General features: G+C 42.9%; 1 protein-coding gene across 1 annotated transcript in view; it reads left to right on the top strand.

The window, feature by feature from the left end:
- slit2 (slit homolog 2 (Drosophila)) overlaps positions 1-26715 on the top strand; it is a 413897-nt gene that overhangs the window by 285511 nt on the left and 101671 nt on the right. Inside the window, 5 exon segments of the mRNA XM_055638334.1 lie at positions 4559-4630; positions 12362-12505; positions 14138-14301; positions 14602-14625; positions 24807-24957. Coding sequence (XP_055494309.1) covers positions 4559-4630; positions 12362-12505; positions 14138-14301; positions 14602-14625; positions 24807-24957 — 555 coding nt within the window.

Genomic DNA, 26715 nt, shown 5'->3' with positions numbered 1-26715 from the left:
AAGGGAGTTAAGAGTCAAGTGTTTTTTTATTGTCATCAGCACCGGGACGAGAACAATGAAATTCATACTTGCTGGAGCTTTACAGACACATTAAACATAACGAGATAAAAAATAAACAAACAATAAAATATCAGTTATTCTAAGTAAATCAGTGCAAGCCAAATGTCATGCAAAATCCATAGTGGTTCAATACTGAGCAGGGTTGTGATGAGGGTTGTGCAGGGTGGTTCAAGAGCTTGATGTTTGCGGGAAGGAAGTTGCTCTTAAAGCTGGAGGTAACAGTTCTCAGTCTCCTGTGGCACCTTCCCATTGCTAGTAGCAAAATGACAGTGGCCAGGATGATGTGTGCCTTTGAACATATTAGCTGCCTTCTTGAAGCAGGGTACTGTTAATGTCCAGGAATCGCTGGTTAGAGGGCCAAAGGGCCAGTTTTCCACGCTGCATCTCTAAACTAAATTGCAACATAACCTCCCAACCTCTATACTCAGTACTCTGACTGATGAAGGCTAATGTGCCAAAAGCCTTTTTGACCACCCTATCTATCCCTTCGGCCCATCTTGTCCACACCAACCGACATGCCCCATCTACAAGGGCGGCACAGTGGCGCAGCAGTAGAGTTACTGCTTTACACGTTTGCAGCACTAGAGACCCGGGTTTGATCCCCACTACGGATGCTGTGTGTACGGAGTTTGTATGTTCTCTCCATGACCACATGGCTTTTCTCCGAGATCTTCGTTTTCCTTCCTCACCAACGAATCGCAGGTTTGTAGGTTAATTGGCTTGGTAGAGTGTAAATTGTCCCTGGTAGACAAAATTGCTGGAGAAACTCAGCGGGTTGGGCACCATCCATGGAGCAAAGGAAATAGGCAACGTTTCGGGTCGAAACCCTTCTTCAGACTGATGTGAGGGTGGAGGAGGGGAGCGGGAGGAATAAAGGAAGAGGCGGAGCCAGAGGGCTGAGGGAGAGCCGAGAAGGGGAGGAGACAGCAAGGGCTACCGGAAATTGGAGAAGTCAAAATTCAGGCCATTCGGAATGGGAGGCGGAGTTGAAGTGCTGAGCCACAGGGAGATCAGATTGGTTAATGCAGACCAAGCGGAGGTGTTCGGCGAAACAATCGCCAAGCCTACGCTTGGTCTCACCGATGTAGATCAGCTGACATCTAGAGCAGCAGATGCAATAAATGAGGTTGGAGGAGATGCAGGTGAACCTCTGTCGCACCTGGAATGCCCGCTTGGGTCCTTGAATGGAGTCGAGGGGGGAAATAATGCGACACGTGTAGCATCTCTTGCGGTTGCAAGGGAAAGTGCCCGGGGAGGGGCTGGTGCGGGTGGGAAGGGTAGCATTGACCCGGGAGTTACGGAGGGAGCGTTCTTTGCGGAAAGCAAACAGGGGGGGAGATGGGAAGATGTGGCGAGTGGTGGGGTCACATTGGAGGTGGCAAAAATGATGGAGGGTTATTTGGTGTATGTCACGGCTAATGGGGTGGAAGGTGAGGACTAGGGGGACTCTGCCCTACTTCCGAGTGGGGGGATGGGGAGAGAGAGCAGTGTTGCGGGGTATGGAAGAGACCCTGGTGCGAGCCTCATTTATGGTAGGGGAGAGGAACCCCCATTCCCTGAAGAATGAGGACATTTCCCATGCCCTGGTGTGGAACACCTCATCCTGGGAGCAGATGCGGCGTAGACGGAGGAATTGTAAGTAGGGGATTGAATCCTTACAGGAAGCAGGGTGGGAAGAAGTGTAGTCTAGATAGCCATGGGCGTCAGTGGGTTTATAGTGGATGTTGGTCAAAAATCTATCACCTGTGATGGAGATAGTGAGGTCAAGAAATGGTAGGGAAGTGTCGGAAGTGGTCCAGGTGTATTTAAGTGCCAGATGGAAGTTAGTGGCGAAGTTGATGAAGGTAGTGAGTTGTGTATGGGTGCAGGAGGTAGCACCAATGCAATCGTCGATGTAGCGGAGGTAGAGGTCAGGGATGGGGCCCTGGTACGTCTCGAACAAGGATTGTCCGATGTACCCTACAAAGAGGCAGGCATAGCTGGGGCCCATGCACGTGCCCATAGCTACGCCTTGTGTTTGGAAGAAATGGGAGGAGTCAAACGAAAAGTTATTGAGGGTAAGGACCAACTCCGCTAGGCGGAGGAGAGTATCAGTGGACGGATATTGGTTGGTTCTCCGGTCGAGGAAGAACCGGAGGACTTTGAGACCATCCTGGTGGGGGATAGAGGTGCAGAGTGACTGGACGTCCATGGTGAAGATGAGGGGATGGGGGCCTAGAGAATGGAATGCCCGGAGACGACGGAGAGTGTCTGAGGTGCCTTGAACATAGGTCGGGAGGGATTTAACCAGGGGGGGATAGGATGGAGTCGAGGTATGTGGAAATAAGTTTGGTAGGGCACGAACAGGCAGAGACAATGATTTTCCAACATCTGCAGTTCCTTCTTGTAAATTGTCCCTGGTGTATGCCGGGAAGTGGTAATGTGCGGGAATCGCTGGTCAGTGCAGACTCGGAGGGCCAAAGGGCCGGTTTCCATGCTGTATCTCTAAACTGAACTAAACTACACTGGCCACACCTGCCTGCATTTGGCCCATATCTCTCCAAACCTGTCCTATCCATAATACTTGTCCAAATATTCCTTTAATGTTGTGATAGTACCTGCCTCAATTATTTTCTCCTGCAGCTCATTGCAAGAGCCACCATGCTTTGTGTAGAGAAATATCCCTCAGGCTTCTATTAAATAGTTCCCCCTCCACCTTAAACCCATGTCTTCTGGTTCGCAATTTCCCCACTCTGGGCAAATGTCTGTACATTTACCCAACCGATTCCTCTCAACATATTTTACACCTCTATAAATCGCTCCTCATTTTCCTGTGCTCCAAGTAGTAAAGTCCTAGCCTGCTCGACCTCTCCCTATAGTTCAGTCCCTCGAGTCCTGGCAACATTCTTGTAAATCTTCTCTGCATCCTTTCCAGCTTGACAACATCTTTCCTATATCGAGGTGGCCAAAACTGAACACAATACTCTGAATGTGGCCTCGCCAACATCCTGTATAACTGCACTATGACCTCCCAACTTCTGTACTCTGTACTCTGACTGCTGAAGACCAATGTGCGGAAAGCCTATTTGACTACCTTTGATGCCACTGTGAAGTCATTCAGGCAGGTTTTCCTGAGTAGGCACTTTGGGACTGCCCGCACTTCCAGCTCCCATTCTGGGTTCCTTGAAAAGCCATGCATTGGACTGCAGTGATTGAAACAACTGCAAGGTGCTCAGATCAACTTTGAGCTTGCCTGTTCAGAGATACGTGGATAGTTTTGGACATCCACCTGCAAATTCAAGCCCCTAATATTATCAAATGCAAATAGCCTTTGCATGAAGCTGAATGAGATGTGTGAAACAATCTGAAACCGGAGCTTAAAATGTAAAAGTATAACAGATCAAAACTGTTCTAAACTTCAGTGCAAGTTCACAGTTAGGCACAGTGCACACAATGCTATAATTATTAATAACAGGCTCCCTGTGCCATACGCAACTGGTAACTGCTCCCATTTCAGTGCAGTACCTTGAACGCTTACAGAAAGTTGGCAAGTTTCACTGCTATCATCACTATCCCACACTCCTTTGAACCCTTTTTATGTATGACTTGCACTGTTCTGCCAATGGCAAGTGCAAGTTTCAGTTTTTTAGAGACTTCATCAGATAAGTCTGCACTTTGGACAATGCGTCGGAGACATTTTAGTTACAGCATCTTTCATGGTATTCAGTCCAGTTGACATTTTCACACAGATTTTTCCTTAACTTTGACTTCGTTCTTTTCTTCAATGCAGCAAGAAACTTTTGTCATTATTAGTTACAACATTCACTTTAGCAAAGAAGCGTCATTCTTACCATGCCCCAGCAATCTGTGACTTCACCTTCACACCAGCAGAGCAGGCATCCCAGATCTATGAGAGCATCATTAAGAACATAGAATGTGTTGATTTAGAGAGACGAGTCCCCAGTGTTTTTCAGTGGATCAAGCCGTCAACCTTAACTGTTAGCCTTGCCAGTGAGGCCCCTTAAGCTCAGAACATATATATTTTAAATGTATAGTTTAGAGATACAGTGTGGAAATAGGCCCTTTGGCCCACCGACCAATGATTCCTGCACATTAACACACACACACACACACACACACACACACACACACCAATTTACACTTACACCAAGCCAATTAACCTACAAACCTGTAAGCCTTTAGAGTGTGGAAGGAAACTGAAGACCTCGGAGAGAAGCCATGCAATCATGGGAAGAACGTACAAACTCCGTACAAACAAGCACCCGTTGTCGGAGCCGGGACTCTATCACTGTACGGCAGCAGCTCTGCCGCTACGCCACCATACCGTAATAAAATAATTTTGATGTTAGAATAATTCCTATTTCAATCTTACACACCAAGCCCAAATACTCTGGAGAAAAAGCATCCACAAAGTAATTTGCAAGCTCAGAAATTTAGTTGATTGTGAATGTCTTTGTTTCTTTACAGTTTTTGACTGACACATGTGCTTTCTTTACAGCGTGCTCTATGGAAACAAAATCACAGAGCTGCCAAAGGGCCTCTTTGAGGGCCTCTTCTCTCTGCAGTTGCTGTAAGTACATTTGACCTGCACCTGTGGACCAGCCTGAGATAGAGAAAAAATACAAGTAGGCAAAAGGAACTGCAAATGCTGGAATCCTGAGCGAAAAACAAGTGCTGGACTAACTCAGCTGGTCACGTAGCATCTCTAAAGAGCATGGCAGCTAAAATTGAACAAAACCACTCTGTTGCCACTGTTATGGGGCACACCATTCCATTGATCTTATTCTCACCCGGGGTTAACATTTAGACATGTGCATCGGTTGTCATTTTAAGTTCAACAGAGTTTTACACTTGTGTTTTGCAATCATGAGTTGGTATGGATGCTCTCATCAATTGTTTTCCAGCTTCTGCAGTGGAGATGGCATTGTAATCATGTTATCAGATCACAATTTCATTAAAAGACATGTCATTATTGGAGATAAACAGGTGGGATAGTCAGAACAGCTGGGCATCTCACTTGTCATATAGAACATAGCTTGAGTTTGATCGTTTCTATGCAGAACAATCTCAGGTGGAAATGTTGATATTGACTCCTCTTGTACACCTACAGATACTCAGCTTGTACTACAATGGGTAAAATACTGCATTTAAGTCTCCTTGTTAGTTGGAATAGAGCAGGTGGAAAAGCGTGTTCAAAGTTAAAATCAGGGCAGTACGTTTATATCTGTGTCCATGAAGCACTGTGCAAAGGTCAACAATACCTCCCAATTATTTTTCTTGTTCAGGCACATCAGAGGATAATTCTGAGCCCCATGATTTAGTCATGTTTAGATAAGTGTTGCTCTCGGAAAGCAAGGTCATCGGACATGCAAACATAAAATGGTGGGTATATACAGTAATGCCCACCAGGTACTACATAGTATGGTAGGCTAGTACAGTAACAGCATTTAAAATACATTTCCATCCAGGTACATGGATAGGAAAGGTTTAGAGGGATATGGGCCAAACTGCAGGCAGGTGGGTCTAGTGTAGATGGGGCTCCTTGGTTGGCATGGACAATTTGGGCCAAGGGGCCTGTTTCCATGCAGTATGTCCATGCAGAGGGTGAAATGCCATGGATAGGACCACAGTATCAATGCCAGGCAGATTCACTCACTGAATCACCAGCGAAAGTTCACTGAAGTACATCCGGTAAAGGACCTAAAATGTGAGTAAAATAATTTTACCATCAGCTGTCGTGAAGGTTGTTTGAATATGATTTCTCCGAGAGGCTCCAAAGGGGAGGTGTTAGCTTCCTCCGCCTCTGGCTTGCCTTCACCTCATAGTATTGCAGTGTCACAGGCAAAGTACCTTCATCAGCACCAGCTATCAAGTGCCCATTTATATTCATCCTATTTTCCTTCCCCTGCTTTCCCATCATCTCCCCTGCCCACATTCTACCACTCGGGTACACAGCAGCAAAAGTTCACAGAGACCAATAAACCCACCAATCTGGGGGATTCAACCACAGGGACAATGTGCAAACTCCACTCAGGCGGCATGGTGGCGCTGCGGTAGAACTACTTGCCTTACAATGCTACAGACCCGGGTTCGATCCTGACTACAGGTGCTGTCTGTACGGAGTTTGTGTGTTCTCCCTGTGACTACATGCATTTTCTCCAGGTGATCCGGTTATCTCCAACACTCCAAAGAAGTGCAGGTTTGTAGGTTAATTGGCTTCTGTAAAGTTTAAATTGTCCCTAGAGCGTAGGATAGTGGTAGTGCACGGGGTGATCGCTGGTCGGCGTGGACTCGGTGGGCCAAAGGGCTTGTTTCTGTGCTCTATCTTTAAAGTCTGTCCACACGGACTGCACCTGAGATCAGACGAGCTGTGAGTCAGCAGCTTTAATAGTTGCACCACTGCACCACATCCCCTCCCAGTCAAGGTCATGTCCACTTTCCTTCACCATCAATCTGGGAATGTTTACAGATCCTACTCCTCATCACTAACCCAATATCTAAGATCTCAGGGCACAAATAGAAACCTAACTTGAAACATTACAATATGATTCATAAAGTAAAGCAGGACACAATTCACATCTATAGATAACTAAAACTCTGATCTTGTGCGCTTCTAGTTTGCGCGTTTTTGCGCATTTTTTCAATTTGGACAAAAACGTTACGCGATAGCGCTACAATTTTTCGTCACCTCACTCACCGTTCTCCTGTGCTGCGAGTGTTTTACTCCAATCTGTAGTACATCTTAAAAACCGGGCGTGCACAGATCGATCTCCTTTCCTGCCAGTGAGCGTCGAACAGATTGGTCTCTTCTCCTGTCACTCCCCGGGATGGTCCAACCCCTTCCTGCACTATCGCGTCTTTACTGGAGCTGTGGGTGGCTGGTGGAGGTCTCCAACAGGACAAATTTTCGGAGGGGCCGGAAGCGGCACGGCCTGGCACGGCGCGGAGATGTCGCCAAACGGAAAGTGGAGAGTCTGATCCCGGCAGAGCAGAACGTCCAGCACCCGCTGTGAGTCCCAATCGCATCGCCATCGAAATGCCCCGCAGCTCCAGCCCCTTCCCCTCTGGTCGCCATCGTTGGCTCCTGCCCCCCTCCCCCGTGATACTCCCCTCCCCTCCATGGCTCTTCAACCGTCTTTTCTCCGATCTCTCCACCCCCTACCCCGCCCACACGCCGGCGCGGGAGTAGCTGCCGATGCTTCCGGGCTGAGCCGAGAATCCGAGCCGAAAGCTGATGCTCCTCCGGGGCACACAAGAAGGGAGAGGAGCGGCAACCTCGAGATCCTGGGGAGGTGAGTAAGGAGTGTGGGGGAGGAGAGGTGATAGAGGGAGAGGTGGGGGAGTAGGGACAGGAGGTATGGAGGGAGGGAGTGACGGTGAGAGTAGGGGAGGGAGAGGTGAGGGAGTGATTGGGGGAGGGGAGGAGGAGAGGGGAAAGAAGAGGGAGGGTGGAGGAGGGGGAGAGAGTACTAGGGATGAGGGGAAATGAGCTGCGCCTGTGCAGTTGGAGGCTATGGGTGAGTGGTGGAATATTGCGTTTTGGGACCAAGCCTCCTGTGTAACAAGGACTCAACGGTTCGCACTTAGTCTAGTTAATAATATCCCTGGATGTTACCTGCCTAAACCAACCTCAGGCACTGCCTTCACCCTAAGTTAGATTGGTTCCCCAACAGGTGGTAAATTCACAAATTACATCATCATGATGGCCCAACATGATATTTAGTTTCATAACAAATCAATGAAGCTTGAACAGACATATTGCCTATAGGGTGATTATTATGAATGTAAACCATTAGGTTCTGCCTCCAGAGGAGCAGAAACTTGGGAATACGACAGCCAGAACTATACTCTTTAACCAAAGAGACTCAGTGGGCTTGCTCCAGAATACAGCAGAGTAATGGGTACATCCTGTGGAGAATGTCGGTTAGAGGTCAAAGCACGTTTACTTCCAGGGAGTTTAGTACAGTACACAAAGCAAGCGTGGAGAATTTGAGGCATCTTGTTTCCCAATCTCAGATGGTGATCCCATTGTGGAAGCTGTCATATCTGTTGACCCTCGCACCACTGGAGGTCTTAGATTCTGCTCGGCGATGCATGAAAGGATTTGATATGTTTATCATACACTGTCAAAGCAAGCAGCAGGATTGAAGATGCACCAGTGCCAATGTTTGTTTGAGGGGGCAGGCGGTGCATTTTGCAGCTTTGAACAGCAGCACTGTTACATGCGACTCGTTCTGCATTCTCCTGCTACTGAATAGAGTCAGTAAAAACTGTTCATCTGGTGGATTGAAAGTAATTTACGCCAAGGCTGTCATTTGATTGGCACCATATGCATGACTGTGATTTGTGATGTCTCGAGGGGCATCTGTGCATCAATTCCATTTTCCTCTTAGTGTTTTATCACATAGTGTTACCTGTAGTTGGTAGGGTAGGTCTTTTCAGTAAAAGTACATATAATCAGCCTGGTGATTATAACCAGATGAATTACAGGCACCTTGTGTTTTATGCGGGGATTACGTGCTTGAAAAGCAGCGAGTAATTTAAAAGTGCGTAAATTAAACAGATATGTGACTGCATAATCAGCAGTAAATTTGAATGCATTATTCCAGAAATATGAGCACGTAAATCAAGCCTTGGAATTAAAGGAGCAAGCGTGTTATTTCAAAAGCACAAAAACCAAACAGATAAAACGCGAGGTGCCTGTAAAGCTGAGATGGAATGGTTAATCTAGCAAAGTAGTTGGACATTCTCTACTCAATGAATATCTTGCAGGAAGACAGACAAAGATTTCAGCCAGAGTTGTTAAACTTAATATGTTCGAGTTCAATAGTACAAGATTAATTGGCTGGTCTAATAGGTGGGATGGTGAACCAATCTCTGACACAAACGCTGGGGAAAGATGCCGGGTTAGTCAGTAATAAGTGGGTGATGTCAAGGAGGTACTGTGATCGCAGCATGGTGAATTGAAAGACTTTGAAGAGAGAAATAAATGGTGCCCAATGTAAGCGACTATTTGCGTGTTCGCCACAGAAGCTGGTCTACAATCACATATTACAATCACTCCACACTCTTAAATCTCTACACTGTAAATGGCTCGATTGTAATCAGGCTTTATCTTTCTACCAACTGGTTAGCACGCAACAAAAGCTTTTCACTGCACCGCGGTACACGTGACAATAAACTAAATTGAAACTGAAATAAAAACCATTTAAAGTGTTCTGCAATGACTGTATTCCATTTCAAAGTTATTTTAAAATTGGTGAAATGAACAAAGGGAGCATGTTCATCTGCAACGATTAACTTTAGGCTAGAATATTAATAATACTTTCAAATGATTAAATTAAGAAATTATCTCACCAGTATGTCAGGTCTTAAATTATTTTTTTTTAAAACAAGGAGTTGACGAACTGCTCTGACACAAGTGTTGGGTACTGAAGATTCACTCTGGAATCATTTATTACAGATGTTTAAGAAAGAACTGCAGATGCTGGAAAAATTGAAGATAGACAAAAAAGCTGGAAAAACTCAGTGGTTGGGGTTACCTATCTATAGATGCTGCCTCACCAGCTGAGTTCCTCCAGCTTTTTTAAAAATTACAGATGTAATGCTCAGGTGGCACGTTTCCTACCATCCATGTACACATAGATAATCCTTCCCACTGCAGAGGGATAGATCATCATCTTTCAATCCACTTTGCCACATAGATAAACATAGATAAACTACATTTTTTTTAAAATATATTTTTCCAAAGCCTTTCTCTTGGGATGTTCCATATGCAGGCAGACTATTTATGGTTTGTCTGATATTTGGCACCGGGTTTTCAATCAGTGGAAGCTTTGTCACAAAATAAATGTAATAGAGAGGATGAAGTTCAGCAAAGGATAGGTTTCTTGTAATGATGTGGTCATCAGACATTATACAGCCAGCTTGTGTTGCCTTGAACTTATGAATAAGAGCACAGCCTTTCAGAAAGTGCTTCAAAAAATAAATGATTTCATGCCCTTAATTGAGGAAAGGTTAATATTCCACAGAAGTCATTAATTTGTATTCCGTAGACAGTAATCTTGCTTCTTGCAGAGAATAGGATGCAGGGGGGGGGGGGGGGGGGGGGGGGGGGGGGGGGGGTGGTGGCAGAGGTGGAAATAAACTCTGGTTTGTGCTGGAGGATATTTGACTTCTTGATATGGCAGCATTGTTTGATGCGGGCATAGAAATTTGCAGTGAGATCCTGAGCCCGAGAATTCTTTAAAGTAACTATCATTTCTGGGAGCCACATATGGAAGTTAACCCATAAATAAATAGCATTGTTCAATTAATTATTTGTCGAGTTTACACTTGCATTGGTCATTATCCCCTCATTAAATACATTCTGGTCATACAGCAAAGCCGACTATCATGCCTAATCCCACGTGCCTGCATTAATCATATATCCCTTAATGCCTTGCTTGTTCATACTTTATTGTTTCATAGCCTTAAATCATTAAGCTATATCTAATGCAAAATCTTAATTTAAACACTTGTTCATCAGCCGGAGTAAAAAAATCTTGAGACCAACAATTTAAGATGTTTGGACAGGTACACAAACAGGAACGGTGGAGAGGGATATGGGTCAAATTAGACTAAGTTTGCTGGAAAATTAGACTCTCCGGAAGAGATTTTGGTCGGCATAGATAAATTGAGCAGAAGAGCCCATTTCCATGCCTTTAACTCTGACTGATTCCAGGGCACTGTAAGAGAACAAACAAGAGGATAGCAATAGGGCTTGCAGCAGCACTGAACTGTAGAGCAGATTAGTGCAGTGTTTGCATTCTTACAGCAAGTTTGCCATTGGAACTTCCGATAAACTTACTTTTGAAAGATAACACAGCAGAACCCTTTTTGCAAATCTTATCAGTTCCTTCTATTAATTTGCTGCATAAGTACCATTTCCTTTTGTACAATTCAGATCAAGAGAATGCCTCTTTTGCAAAGTCTTTGGATGGACATTAGGAAAAAAGGAGTTGGTGGACTCCTCAGCCCTGCAGCCTGCCCCTTCATTCAATATGATCATGGCTGCTCTGTGCCAGGTCTCATCTCCACCTTTTTAGTTTAGTTTAGGGATACAGCGTGGAAACAGGCCCTTCAACCCACCGGGTCCGTGCACATCAGTGATCCCCATTAACTAGCACTATCCTACACACTAGGGACATTTTTTTAACCAAACCCAATTAACCTACAAACCTGTACATCTTTGGAATGTGGTAACACATGTGGAAACCGGAGCACCCGGAGAAAACACACACGGTTACTGGGAGAACATACAGACAACACCTGTAGTCAGGATCAAACCCAGGTCTCTGGCGTTCTAAGGCAGCAACTCCTATCGCTGCACCGCTGTGCCGCCCACCTCTGTGCTAGTTCCCCATAGCTCTCAATTCCCTAATCTTTTAAAACAATTATCTACTTCTTCAGTAAATAGACCATGTTATTTGTTCATGCTCAATGAAATATTGGAATATATTTTAGCAACACTGTTAGAGGTGCACTCGGCTCTGAGAACCCTTGTACCTGGATCCATTGGCCAGTCTAGCAATAACTATGGATAATGATTCAGTTTATCACATAATATAGCATACATTTTAAATCAACATATCTATGAGAAAATAACAATCTTTGTAACCGTGACTGTACCTGAAATTCCTCAATCCAAATCAATGGCAGTAGGATGTTAATATTTGCAACTGTGTAAAATGGATGAAGCAAATTTGAGTTTCAGTCCTAAGAAGGGTTCAACTGCGAAACGTCACCTATTCCATTTTTCCAAAGATGCTGCCTGACCTGCTGAGTTACTCCAGCGTTTTGTGTCTATTGTCTATTAAAGGAAATTTAATAGCCCTAGTTTACACCACATCCAGATTACATTCTATTCAAATAATTGGAAAAGGCAGTGAATGACCTGTTGAATTGGTATCACCTGTTTTGTAGACAAAATCTACTGTGCGGTGAAATGGGATTTTTATCTCCCTCCCTTTTTTATGATCAGCATTGTGGTCCATATGCAACAGCTGGCATTTAAGAGCAAAATGCCAATTAAGTCGGAGCAAAGTCAGATGTCAGATATCAAATATCAAGACTGTAGTAACAAGAAATAAAAGTTCAACTATTTTGTAAAAGCACTTGCAGGTGTGGAAACTAACTGTCTTCCAGCTGTTTGAAGCCTTTTGTGACCAGGTGTGGTGCATCTTGTTGCAAATAGAATTGTTGCTCTTTTAAACAGAGGGCGTTAACGCATTTAACATAATGTCATTTCTGTTTTTGACAGCTTGCTGAATGCCAATAAGATTAACTGTCTCCGAGTGGATGCTTTTCAGGATCTCCATAATCTGAACCTCCTCTCCTTGTATGACAACAAGCTACAGACCATCGCCAAAGGCACTTTCGCTCCTCTGCGTGCTATCCAGACATTGTATGTATTCCTGGCTTTTCTCAGTGGATTGCAAAACTTCTATCATGTGAAAAGAATGCATGAGTTGAAGAAACATAATTTTGTTCACTCAGAAAAAAACATTTTTCTCCATCCCTTCTTGTATGTATTCCTCGTTTTTCTCCATACCGTCTCCTTGAATATGCTCTGGTCCGAGGCATGTGACAATGGTTCATAAGCTCATAAGTGATTGGAGCAGAATAAGGCCATTTGGCCCATCAAGTCTACTCCACCATTCAATCATGGCTGATCTATCTTTCTCTTTCAACCCCATTACCCCTGACACTCTCCTCAGCCTCTATTCAAGTTTATGTTGCAGGAATGGCAGCCGTCCTCTTAATTGTGTGTTCACCTTTGCCTGCCTAAGGTTGCATGTATACTGAAGTTAGACACAAAAAGCTGGATTAACTCAGCATGTCAGACAGCATCTCTGGAAAAAAGGAATGGGTGATGGTTCAGGTCGAGATTCTTCTTCAGATTGAGAGTCAGAGGAAAGGGAAACGAGAGATAGAAATGTTGATATAGAGAGATATAGAACAAACAAATGAAAGATAATCAAAAAGTAACAGTGATCAAGGAAAGGTGGGGTCCACAGTGACCCATTGTTGGCTGTGGGCTAGGTGATAAAAGTTATTCCAGCTTTTTATGTTTATCTTCAGTCTAAACCAGCATCTGCATTTTCTTCCTTTCCATCTATCACCTCTGGACATGTTATTGATATAGGACAGTGCTCTTAGGTCCAATTTATCTGTATCCTTAGTAGGATACATTTGATTTGCCTCTTTCCATTGTTAGTGCCCCAATGACTGTTGTACTTCCTTGTAGCACAAATGCCCGCTGTCTTCTTAATTATTTCTGCTGGTTCTCTCATCAGCAATACCTGTTTTAAGACTTTATTTTTCATTTGCTGATCTGATCTGGGATAAGCATGAATCTTAAATTACTATTCTGTTCTTTAATACATTTTGTGTCACGTCATTCATATTCTTAGGTCATTGACTTCTGCATGATGTCCAATTTCCAACATAGTCCTACCGTTCCAGGATCTTTTCCAGGCAGACTATTATGTCCCTATATCCTGATACCAAGGAAGTGACTGATCCAGCCAGGCCTGTCCTAACTTCCCATTACAAAACCCTAATAACAGTATTTTATTCACCATTGTTGCTTCAACCTTCGCCAAGAAACAATTTACTGCACAGTGCCAGGGCATTGCTTGAGGTTTGGATTTCCAGAGATTTCCAGTTAACAATACCTGAACAATGGCAGTTTTAAATCTCTGGAAATGAAAGCAATGTTGGGCATCACAGCTACAATTTGCTTTAAATAATTCAGTAGAAAGGGCTGCAGTTCTGCCATGTCTCATTTATTCAGGTAATAAGCAGTTTTGAAGGTGATACAGGACTAACAGCCAGTGTATCGAATGCTAAGTCATACATTGTAAATTCTTAATGTATTAAATCCCAGTAAAATGCATTACAGCTGTAACCAACAATTGGAATCATTAGTCAGAGCTGGTGTGCTGCTCGTTTTGAAAAGCTGTTAGATTATTTTATGTTCCTATGGTAAGCATGGTAATGTTTCTTTGTACTTTTTGCTTGCTCCTTATAAAAGGCATTTGGCTCAGAACCCATTTATTTGTGATTGCCATCTGAAATGGCTTGCGGATTATCTCCACGCCAATCCCATTGAAACGAGTGGTGCTCGCTGCACTAGTCCTCGCCGCCTGGCAAACAAGAGGATCGGGCAGATCAAGAGCAAGAAGTTCCGCTGCTCAGGTAATAGGATTATTTCAACGCTGTTCCTTATTAATATACTGTCTTGGCTGGAACCCACTTCAATGTGGATTTTAAACAGAAATCATCTGTTTTGGCTGTCGAATTATAAAACCTCTTGGAAATGTTCTTATTTTTCGGATTTGATGCGAACTGCAGCAGGTCGTCTTTGTGCACTTTGGTTTATTGTTGACTGCTTGGAACCTGTGGATTTAATGTGAGATAAACTGTTTCCCTTTCCTTCAGCTGCTAACATTCAGGTGCATCTCTTCTGTCTTTTCTCTCTTTTTTTTGTTTTTGTAGCAAAAGAACAGTATTTCATTCCAGGTAGGTTTGCCTGGCAGCAGGACTGACAAGCTGTGGATTTCCCTTGGGATTTAGTGGAGCATTGCATGCTGTAGTAATCCGGTCATCAATAGATAGCAGCTTGGTCCTTTTTCTTGTTTTCCCCCAAACTGATTCAACTCCTACCAGATGTTGTGCATGCAACCTTTTAACCTAAGTAGCTGAATCCTTAAACCCGTGCTTCCTGTCTCAGCTATGCAGTTGCTATGCTTCAGAATTATTTTTAATATCCATTGGTTTGTATACTGTTTTTCTTACCCCAGTCTTATCATACATTTGTGTATCAAAAGAATGGTTTATTTCAACCTATCTTGCAATTAGATGCTGCAAATACTTAAAACTATGCAAGGAATATTGGTCACAAATCACCTACCTCTCAGTCTTTGGCACCAGTGATGGAGCAAACAAAATATATTTCATGTGAAAAGTTGGGGAGGGATGACATCCAATTAAGCCTGAGAAAAGTATCCTGTGTAGCATAATTACTAATTAACCCACTTAGTGATGGGAAAAGTAGAATTAAGCAGCTGTTCTGAAAACAGAAAAAGCCCTTGGATTTCCTCAATGCTCTTTGGCAAACCTCAAGAAACGAGTGAGTCCATTTAATCTTCTGGTGTCTTTCCAGTGCAGTCACAATATTGCCTATAATGTGGTGATTAGAACAAAGAGTACTTGAGTTGCTGTATTTTGTTCTCTTCAAAGGGCTTGAAAGTATTTGATAGGAAAGCTGGTTTAAACAACCGTAAATCAGGCATTAGCATTAATATTGAAGCTATACAGCCTGAGGCAGATAAAGGGGGTCACTGTAGAAGGAGTGGATGCAGAGGTAGAGGAAGGGTAGTAGGCAGCTGAAAGGAAGGCTTAATGGAACGGAAGAAATATTTTAAAATATCCATACCGCCTGGTATGAATGAATCTTCAAAAATGTACAACACGGCATGAGGCCATTTAGACCACAGATTATGTGGTGACACAAAAAAGGGATATACAACCTCATCCCATCTTCTTGCACCAGTCCTATAGGTCCAAGTAGTTAAATATGATCAGGGTTTTCCCCCCCTGCCAAGCCTTTAAGCTAGTGAGTTCCAAGTCCCAGCAACCTCTGGGCTTTTTTTTTGCTATTTCCCCTCTAATCCACCAACGCTTTTTTTTTAATGTACTCCCTGTTTGGCTCCTATGAAAAAATAAATAGGTCCTGTTCATTTTTCCAAATCCGCCCCATCATTATTTTTATTCAAGTCAGTCGAGTTTCCCCTCAGCTTCTTTTTTTCCCCCACACTAACCTACCAAAAACAAACACCAACATGTTCAATTTTGCCTCAGAGATATGGATTTTCACAATTTATCTCGTGGTGACTTTTCAGGGCCATCACATATTTCCTGTAATGTGGTGACTAAAACAAACAGGACTTGACTTGTGGTATGACTAGTGTTTTATAGTTCCCCGCTCTTATTTTTGTATTGCTCTATTCCTTTCTAAGCACTTTAACTGTTGAAATCAGTTCTATCATGAGCACACTGAAATTTGGAATAACAAGGAACTGCAGATACTGGTTTATACTGGAGAACACGGAACATGTTTCGTGTCATTTCTTCAGTCCGAAGAAGTATCTTGATCCATGTTCTCCAGACATGCTGCCTAAACTGTTCAGCATTTTGTGTATTACATTGAAAGATGGGCACAATGTGCTAGAGTAACTCAGCGGGTCAGACAGCATTCCAGGAGAGAAAGGATGGGTGAAGTTTTGGGTTGGGACTCTTCTTGAGACTGGACTGGAAAATTAGATTAGGGTGATGTGAGATTTAGAGAACATGATGACATAAAGTGCTGGAGCCTCTCTGGAGAACATGGACGGGTAACGTTTTGTGTAATTTCTTCAGTCCAAAGAAGGATCCCGACCCATGTTCTCTAGAGATGCTGCATGACTGTTGAGCATTTTGAATATTTACAGTGCAAAATGGGATTAGGATTGTGTGAGACTTGAAAAACGTGATGATAGCAGTGGTTTGATAGGAATCCGGAGCCTGAGTTACATAGAATTCTGAACAAACATATTTGATTAATGATTGTTCAATTGATAGACAAGGCCAAGGCTTTGATTAATGAGACTTGTTAACATGGAGATATTAGTTACTCTGAATGGATGGGAAGTTACTAGGAATAGATGAATCTAAAATGATGAAAGCTTGCCCGAGGAGGTCAATAGCAAAGCGAAGTTGGGCGGTGTTACGTTGGTAGATGTTGTAAGTGAAAATCTGCAGACAGATCAGCTTGCGATCAAAAATTACAAATGGTATGTTACAACCTGGCCAAAGGCTTTGCAACTCTCTGTTTAACTGGAGAAAATTGCAACTCATTCAATGCTACATGTCTGAGCTTTATTGTGGACTATCTCAGTCCTATTTCCACCTCGGTAATATTACCCACCTTTATCAGCTTCAGGTCAACGGATGAAATAACTGTCATCCATCTTAAGTTCTCCTGGTTGGCTTAGTATTCTTTCATAAGTTCATGTCATAGGAGCAGATTAGGGCATTCAGCCCATCAAGTCTACTTTGCCATTCAATCATGGTCAATCATGCCATGGTCTCCTATTGGTCTCCTCCTTCAAACGTTGGTTTTCACAACTTCTCCCATCATGTTAATCCATCACCTGGGTTCTTGCTGGTCCTGCACCACCTCCAATCCAAAAGTCTGATCTCTCCCAGCCAGAAATTGGTCAACCTGAGGAGTACCTTCAGCAACAGACTGGTTCCACCAGGATGCAGTATAGAATGCCACAGGAGATCTTCCCTGTGGCTATCGAACTGTACAACTCCTCCCCCTTTTGTCATGAGGTAGACTGACTGACTCCCCCCCCCCCCCCCCCATCCATCCCCAATCCTTTCCACTAGTCATTTTAATTTCACAGTTTGTGTATTTTGTGATTTATGACTGTTGGCAGATCAATTTCCCTCCTGGGATGAATGACATTCTATCGTCTCGTACCGTATCGTACCGTAAATTCCATCCCACCCTCACTCATTCCGTTCCTCCATTCCCACTGCTCCTCAGCACAACATCCCCACTATAACCATTAACGGCAACAAAACTGAGGTCTGTGGCTGAGATGGTGGCATTGTAGGGAGTGCAGCTATCTCACCGATCCAGCAGGCTGGCTTCAATTCTCACCTCCAATGTTGTCTGTGTGGAATTTGCACAGTCTCCCTGTGACCACATAGATTTCCCCCAGGTACAGCCATAAGCATGCTGATTGTTTGGCTAATTGGGATACTTCTTGTAATGTGGCCCTAATGTTGGTGGCAGTGTGAGAAGCAGGAAGAGGGGGGTGCTTATAGTTATGTGTGAGAGTAGGCTAAAGAGAATAAATGGGCAATAGGACCAATGGGATTGCTTTGTGAGTCAACCTAGTCTCATTGGGCCAAATGACTTTCCATGCCTTAGAAAAAAAAATGAATGACTCAGAAGAAGGACTCTTCATTGGCTACATGTCTACTACGAAAAAGCACAGTTGTCATTATTGCAACCCATGTATCTCAGTCCCAACCTATCACTGCACGTGTTCCCCTGGGCTATGCGTCATCATAAAGTTACGCCATCTAGTAGTTGATATTTCCACCCTGGGAAATAGGTTCTGACCAATGTCTACCCAATTTGTGCCTCACATAATTTCAAATACTTGTATCAGGTCTCCCCACAACCTCCAGCATGCCTAAGAAAACACTCCAAGTTTCTCCAACATCTCCTTGTAGGTAATACCACCTAATCCAGGCTGCATTGTAGTAAACCTCGTATGTATCCTTTCTAAAGCCTTCACTACCTTCCTGTTATGGGATGATCAGAACTGCATGCAGTACTTCAAATGCAGGCTGACAGGTCTTTTGGGCTGTATCGTGAATTCCTGACTCTTAAAATCAATGCTCCGACCAATGAAAATAATTTAATTTCATTAATGAGGGAATTTCATTCCATAAAGCAGTCCCAATTGGCTATGCTTACTGTGAGTTTGATTCCACTCACAACTTATAACATAATGAAGCACCTTATTCCAGTATTAGGTAAAGACCAGGACTTTATATAATACTGGACCAAGTTGGACCCATTGGGTACCTGTCACATGGGAGGTCTGGTCCCTGGGACAACCCGTTTCCCCAACGCAATATTCCACCACTCACCCATAGCCCCCACGGGAGGCCTGGTCCCCCAACGTAACCTGTTCCCCAATGCAATATTCCACCACTCATCCGTTCCCCCAATGTAATATTCCACCACTCACCCATAGCCCCCAACTGCGCAGGGGCGGCTCATTTCCCCTTATTCACCCTTCCTCTTTAAGCTTAAAAAAATATCCAATTGCACATGCTGCCAGGAAAAAAAATCAATTGCACTTGCTTCCAGGACTCCGTGTCCTGGGATTTGCAACATTGTACAATCCCATTGTGATGTCATAGTTGTAACTGCCACTGCAACTTCAAGTAATTTTTTTCTCAAAGTGGGGTTTTGTAAAGTTAAAAATGTGAATAACTTGTAAAATATACCACCAATCTGAACGAATCTTTGATACAACACACCACATGACAATGGCGAGTAAGGTGGTCCAACAATTTTCTTCTATCATGTACCATTTTGCCATGATTTCAGGACACACAGACTCACAATTAAACAAGATGAGTTTTAGTAATATAATAATATAGATGGATCAGTTCTCTGGATATATGCAGTTCTAAAAACACTTATGGAACTTGCATCATTCTGGCAAAGTAACCCACCTAATTGGCATTTCACTCACACCGGACTTTATACCCTCTATTACTGACACACCATGACAGCAGATATATAATTTATAATTGGCTCGTCTCCAGCTGGTTCAAAATGCTGCCGCTCGCCTCTTAACCGGAACTCCAAAGAGGGAGCACATTATGCCAATTTTGGCCTCCCTTCACTGGCTCCCAGTGCACTTTCGAGTTCACTTTAAAATTATTTTATTTGTTTTTAAATCGTTGAATGGGCTCGCCCCGCCTTACCTCTCTGAGCTGCTCCACCCATACGCTCCTGCCCGGTGCCTCAGGTCAGCTGATCAGCTGCTCCTTGAGGTACCAAGGTCTAAGCGGAAGCTCAGAGGGGATAGAGCCTTTTCTGTTGCTGCTCCGGCACTCTGGAACACCTTGCCGTTGCACATCAGACAGGCCCCCTCACTGTCCATCTTTAAATCCACCCTAAAAACGCATTTTTATTCTCTGGCTTTCGACACTGGCTGAGACATTGCTCCTGTTTTTAGTGCTTTTAATGTCTTTTAATTTTTACTGTTTTATAGTCCTTTGTTTTACGGTTTTTAATGGTTTGTAATAACTTCTTGTCCATGAGTTCTCATGTACAGCACTTTGTGGCAACTGCAGTTGTTTAAAGTGCTTTATAAATAAAGTTATTATTATTATTTATTATTATTACTTACAAGATGTGTATAGTAATTTGACAATGCATCTTTAATAGAATCCTCAAATCCACAACCTATTTTACCTATAAGGAATTAGAGCACCAATCACATGGGATTGTCCTGTTCTGCAGATTGCACTCTTAAACCCCGCATTATTCCAGCTGGGAAACAGATTGCTGATCCATCATTTCTTGGTCAAAATCATGAATTACCCAATCAGGAGAATATCTTCAGCACACCAGCAACAATAGGTCAAGAAGAATACTCACTGCCAAATTCTCAAGGATATTAGGAATAGGTAACTGGCCTTAACAGCAAATTCCTTGTCCATGGAGATTCTTTAAACAATCTGAATTTGTCTTTGACTCTGATAAGGACTAAAGATGAGTAGTTCTGCAAGGAAACAAATTGAACTTAATTGAGCAGGTTATCAGCAATTTAATGACTCTTGAGAATTTACTCCTTCCATTATTTTGTAGGTAATTGGGAATTAACTGGAGAGGCAGAGAGATTGGATTTGCTTTGATTTTTAAGTACGTCATAACATTAAAATTTGCTACCCGAATGCTGTAAAATATATTACTTTTCATTTTTAATCTTTAAAGGGCATTATCATAGTCCCTTCATTTAAATCTGTTTTTGAACCATCTAGAACTGAGGAAGAGGCACTTTGCTTGATTCATGGTGGCTCAAGAGACCCTTCTTCAGATGAAGGAAGAAGATGTCTAAAGAAGGGTCTCGACCCAAACGTCACCCATTCCTTCTCTCCAGGGATGCTGCCTGTCCCGCTGAGTTACTCCAGCATTTTGGGTCTACCTTCGATATAAATCAGCATCTGCAGTTCTTTCCTACACATTATTCCTGTAGGACCTGGGTCCTATTTTTTGACCATGCTTCTAGTTGTAGACTCCCCAGTCAGCAGAAATAGCTGCAGCCACATACGTTTCCTCAGCACCTGCCTGCTTCACCGTCTTGTACCATGAGCACCAGCAGACATAACTTTTTTTTTATCTTATTGTATTTTGAAATCTTTGATCAACTCACCCACTGACCTATTAACTTCCAGGGAATTCAAATCTAGTTTGAGATTCACTTCTCATGACTGAAGCTTGGAGTTCAAATATTATTCTTCCTTTCCTGAGGCAGTTTACATTTTTTGAAGTTTGCAGCCCAGAACTGCTTATAATACTCCATGTGCGGTCTAACCAAAGATGTATAATGTAGTAACCCACACTTAGTAATGTCCATTAAACACTGGTGTGATAATGACCATATCAACTGTTTGAGCAATTTGAATAGTGAGAATAATATTGACAGGGACAAAGATTCACTTGCCTGAAACTTTGCAGCCCAACCAAGAGGTAGAAACTCCAGCAAAAATGAAAATTGAAAATGACTTGAAGTGTTGAAGGGGCTGCCCCACTTGGACGACCTAATCCGTAAGAATAATGTCTTCGACCTTCAAGCTCGAGGGCAATCGCCAGAAAAGCCTCGAGCTGGATCGACTGACCGCATTGAAACCGCGAGCTGGATCGACTGACCGCACACACACGCACACGCACACCCTCACACATCGCAAAGGCGGGGGCCAGGGAAAACGGGGGAGCACTGTCTGAAATTCACACCCGCGATGAAGAGGAAGGTGAAACGGCTGCACAGATAATTTAAGTCCTTTATAGAGTGCAGAGGGGGAGAGAGGGGGGAGAGAAGTGGAGGTGGGGGGAGGAGTGGAGACACTTTTAAAAAGTATAAAAATAATAAAGTTTAGCGGGCATTTTACCTACCGGTAGGTTTTCCTTGGACCTGAAAACTCCAATGAGACAATCAAAATGCCCGGTCAGTGAAGGAGATTGCCTACGGCTGCCCTCGACTGCCTGTAACTAAATAGCGACCCCACTCCACTGCACTACGGGTTCAAAAGAACCATGGCAACCAAATTTTACTTGCGCAAAAATGTTCAACTTGCTGAGGCCACGGGTGTTCGGGAATTTCCCACAAGCATGAAGGAGAGTTCCAGCGACCTCATAGGACTTCCTAGGACCACGTGTCGACCATGCTGCGAGTTTAAAGGTCGAAGACACTCTTCTAAACTCGCAGATTAGGTCGCCCAAGTGGGACAGCTCCTTAAGTCTGTTTCTCCTTGCACAGATGCTGTTATTTCAAACATTTTCTGTACTATTTCAGAGACACCAACAGTGGCAGTACTGTGCTGTAGTGTCAGGACTGTGTGCTCAGCTTTGTTGAATATGACATGAATCCACATATTTTGATTTATGAAAGCCTCTACTGAGCTTCGATTCACTGTGCATTTATAAGGGTCAGACAAATACGTCTAAAATGTGAATAAGAACTTTATGATATTTTGAAGCAAACGCGGGTATAGTGAGCAGATACGTAAGAGTGCTGTGGAGATTCCAGGGTCTGATGTCCCCAAAAATAATCAGTACTAATGGAACATTGCTGCAGAATATTGCAGGCTGTTCACTTCCTGCAAGATTTGGCCTCCATCTTAATCTACAAGTGCTGTGTGGTAGAATCATGAAGACATTTTTTTCCCTGTCTTTGGCAACTGCATAGCTGTGCATTTTAAACATTGTTTAGCAACCGCTTAACTTCTAAAGGTTAGATTGATTCCAGACAATACTTTGCGTTGCACATTTCCGCTGTTTTACCTCTATATGTAATTTGATAGAGAGTGTGAATGTATAGTTGCACTAACAGGCTGAATGCCATGTACGTGTCTGAATCAGCCCAAATTGCAACAGCTTAAGTATAAATACTGAAACATATTGAATGCAAAACTGGTTTTCAACAAGACCACTTTGTTGAGAAATTGATCCATGAATTAAATTAAGTTTAAAAGCCAACATCTTGTAGTATTATAAAAATTCAAACCTATTTGAGGCAATCTGTAGTGTAGAATTATCTGATGTGATTGGATACCTTGGTAAACAAAGCTTGTCATTGTACCTCTCCATACGTGACAGTAATTAATCTTAACTCTGATTTGACACCCACCTCCACAACATATTTCCCAATATTTATTATAAATAGCAGTATTTTGAAATGATGCCCTGTCTGATGCCACTGTCATTGTCCGATAATATTGATTGAATAATATAAAATGTATTTATTGTAACTTTGTGCCATGCCTTAAACCGGCATTATACAATTCTAAAGTGAGTGTTGTTGGACCTCCAGTGTGGCTCGTTACCATTGACATGTACTCTACCCGGATACGGTCTGCTGGTCAAGTTTATTCCTCATTCAACTTAATTAACAAACGATGAAGTGCAGATCTCTTATCACAAATGGATTGGCTGCTTTCTTTGCTTTCCGGAATATAAATGCAATCGCTCTGTCTCTCTTTTCCTTCTGTGCTTCTTTCCTTTTTACAGGAATTCACCATTTTGGCTGTAAGTACAACTGTGTGTGCTACTGGTGCTTTACCTCTATTCTCCTTCACCTCCTGTTCTTTCAGATCCGAACTCTCCCAAGCTATTTTATTTCCCTTTATGTTCCTGCTTGTTGCTACACAGCCACCCTGTTGACAAGAAACCAACAGCTCTCAGTCAAAATTGCCCCTGTCCCATTTCTCCATACCCTCATGTTCCCCAATGTATCAGGTTTTTGGTAGTGCTTAGTTTGCCAGCGACATTAAGAACTGAATTGAAGCAATATTCAATTGGAAAGAGCTATTCTTTCGTGGAGGCATGTATATTGCTTGTGTTCAGTATATAATTCGCAATAGTTGTTTTGCTATATATTAACTGAATGTGGATATTAGTATGCTCCTTTGTGAATACTAATGCTTTTGTACCCCAACTTCCTGCTGCCTCGTTCTGTACCTCTGACAGTAGAATGCTCTGCCTTCTTTCCTCTATTACCTTCCCTCACACTTTTACCTGGCCTAGCTGATGCGGTTCTGAAATTCAACGGGATTTTCCGTTGTGCTTGATCTAACCATGTGGTTGAAAGGTACGAATAAAACATGGTTCTGTCAAGCACCATGGAGCGTCACGTAAACCTTCCACAGCATGCCAAGCTACAAACATTATAAGGAGAGAGAGAGAGAGAGAGAGAGTGTTGTACCTCTTGTCAAATAAAAAAAGGCTTCTCATCAGAGGTTCTAAAAAGGTTCATCAGACAGGGATCCTTTGAGCTAGAAATCAATTTAATGATATTTATAATGATCATAGCTGATTGAACTTCACAAATAAAAAATAACGGATAAAAGTATAACTGCAATTTGATGTAAGAAAAAGCAGGTGAAGGAACAGAAAGAATGACTGAAATAGACGTATTTCTCCAGGTGTAGATCTTTTTCAGTCCTTGTTGGAATTCTCTACTCTTTCCAACAAATGGATCAGGTGGGAGCAGTAAATTGAATTGAGTAAGATTTATCAATACCATGAGGTGACGACGATTATTAGAAAGTCAGTTAGTTCTGCAGTAAAAATAGCAATAGAAAGATTCTGCATTGAAAGGTCAGCTTGTAAATGTTACCTTTACTTTTCTGGATCTTAACTTTAGCTGAATATAAAGTTCAAGATCTACATGTAATATGTTAGCTCTTGAAATTTTGCTTTCTGTAAAAATCTTACCCAATGTTTTTTTTTTCCCTTGTCGTTAATTAATCCTCTTTGCAAATATCTCCAATGTGAACCATCTGCTTTCTCCAGTTGCTGATTTGAATAATCTGAAATTTTTGACTCAAATAATCTGCAGGCACAGAGGATTACAGAAACAAACTCAGTGGAGACTGCTTCATGGATCTCGCTTGCCCTGAAAAGTGCCGGTGCGAAGGAACCACTGTGGACTGCTCCAATCAAAGACTAACTAAAATTCCTGATCACATCCCTCAGTATACAGCAGAGTTGTAAGTCGGCGCACCAAGCCCTTTTTTCCCCCATCCTTCCTTACTCTCTCTTATCTTTGCTTTCTTTACAAGTGATATAAATAATTTCTAAGGAAAATTGTATATTAATGATTTGGACAAGGGGATTGAAGGCTTTGTGGCAAAGTTTGCAGATGATACGAAAATAGGTGGAGGGGCAGGTAGTGTAGTGAAAGCAGGGACTCTGCAGAAGGACTTGGACAGATTGGGAGAGTGGGCAAATAAGAGGCAAATGGAATATAGTGCAGCAAAGTGTGGAGTCGTCCATTTTGGTAGTTGGAATAAAGGCGTAGATTATTTTCTAAATGGGGTGAGAATCCAGAAATTGGAGGTGCAAAGGGACTTGGGAGTGCTGGTGCAGGATTCCCAAAAAGTTAAGCTGCAAGTAAAATCGGGAATGAAGAAAGCAAACTCAATGCTAGCATTTGTTTCAAGAGTGCTTGTATACAAAGACAGCAATGTAATGTTAAGGTTCTATGAGGCGTTGGTGTGGCTGCTTTTGGGCGATCGAAACTCCCGTGTCGGGGCGGTCGAAGCTCCTGCGGCTTTGAGTTCCCGAAGTCGGACTCTGACCAAAGACTGCGAGCTTTGTGATGTTAAGTCCGTAAGGTCCCACGTTTGGAGTCCCACACGTTGTTAAAGTCCCGTAGGTGCCCCACGGTGGAGCTCTCGTCGGCTGCCAACTTCTCGATGTTGGGCTGCAGTGCGGACAGAGATACGATATGGGGGAAAAAAATCGCATCGCCATCAAGATAAGATATTAAAAAAAAGTTTCCCCCAACCACCCCCACTCCCACCCCCCACATAAAACAAGCTAAAGAACACAAAAAACTTTCATTCAACACATACTATTAAAACACAATGAAGGAAGGGACAAACAGACTGTTGGCGAGGCTGCCATTGCTGGCCTCGCCCAGTGGAGAATGGGGTTAGGAGGGAGAGATGGATCAGCCATAATTGAATGGCAGAGAGGACTTCATGGGCCAAATGACCTAATTCTGTTCCTATCACTTATGATCTTATGATCATGTTCAGCACTTTGTGGGCCGAAGGGCCTGTTCCTGTGTTGTGCTGTTCGATTTGTAGGAAGGAACTGCAGATGCTGGTTTACACCAAAGATAGACACAAAATGCTGGAGTAACTCAGCAGGTCAGACAGCATCTCTGGAAGAAAGGAATGGGTGGTGTTTCAGGTCGAGACCCTTCTTCAGACTGAGAGCCAGGGAGTGGGATACTAGAGGTGTAAGGGAACTAGAGCTGTTCACTGTTTGATATTAAGTTTAATAGTATAATTCTTTATTATTCTTACATTTAGTAATATTCTTTCATAAGGATATTATGTATCCGATCCTTGCATGACAGAAGTATCTTTGTTTTTCATAAATTATTGTTCTCCATACATTGCAAGCAATTTATTAAGCAAGGAACCACATTTGTGTTATGTCTGAGGAGTGAAGGAAACACAAGTCTGTGCGTGGTCAATTTTTAAAGATTGGTGCTTCAGGCTAAGCACTTCCCATGAGGTTTTCACATCAGACATGGTGACAGCATAGCCGCTAGGCACTTCCTGATCCACAGGTGTAAGCATGTTTCATTATAATTACTGGGAGCTAGCACACCACAGGCAATAACATACCTACAGTCATACCAGGTAGCATGGTTATCTTGTATCACAGTTTATAATGTGCACCTTTCTCAGGAACAATCCCCAACTTGAAACATTAACAAACTCAATAAGATG

Source organism: Leucoraja erinacea, chromosome 1, assembly GCF_028641065.1.
Source record: "Leucoraja erinacea ecotype New England chromosome 1, Leri_hhj_1, whole genome shotgun sequence".
NCBI classification, from domain to species: Eukaryota; Metazoa; Chordata; class Chondrichthyes; order Rajiformes; family Rajidae; genus Leucoraja; species Leucoraja erinaceus.
This window is presented reverse-complemented; position numbering and strand designations above follow the sequence as displayed.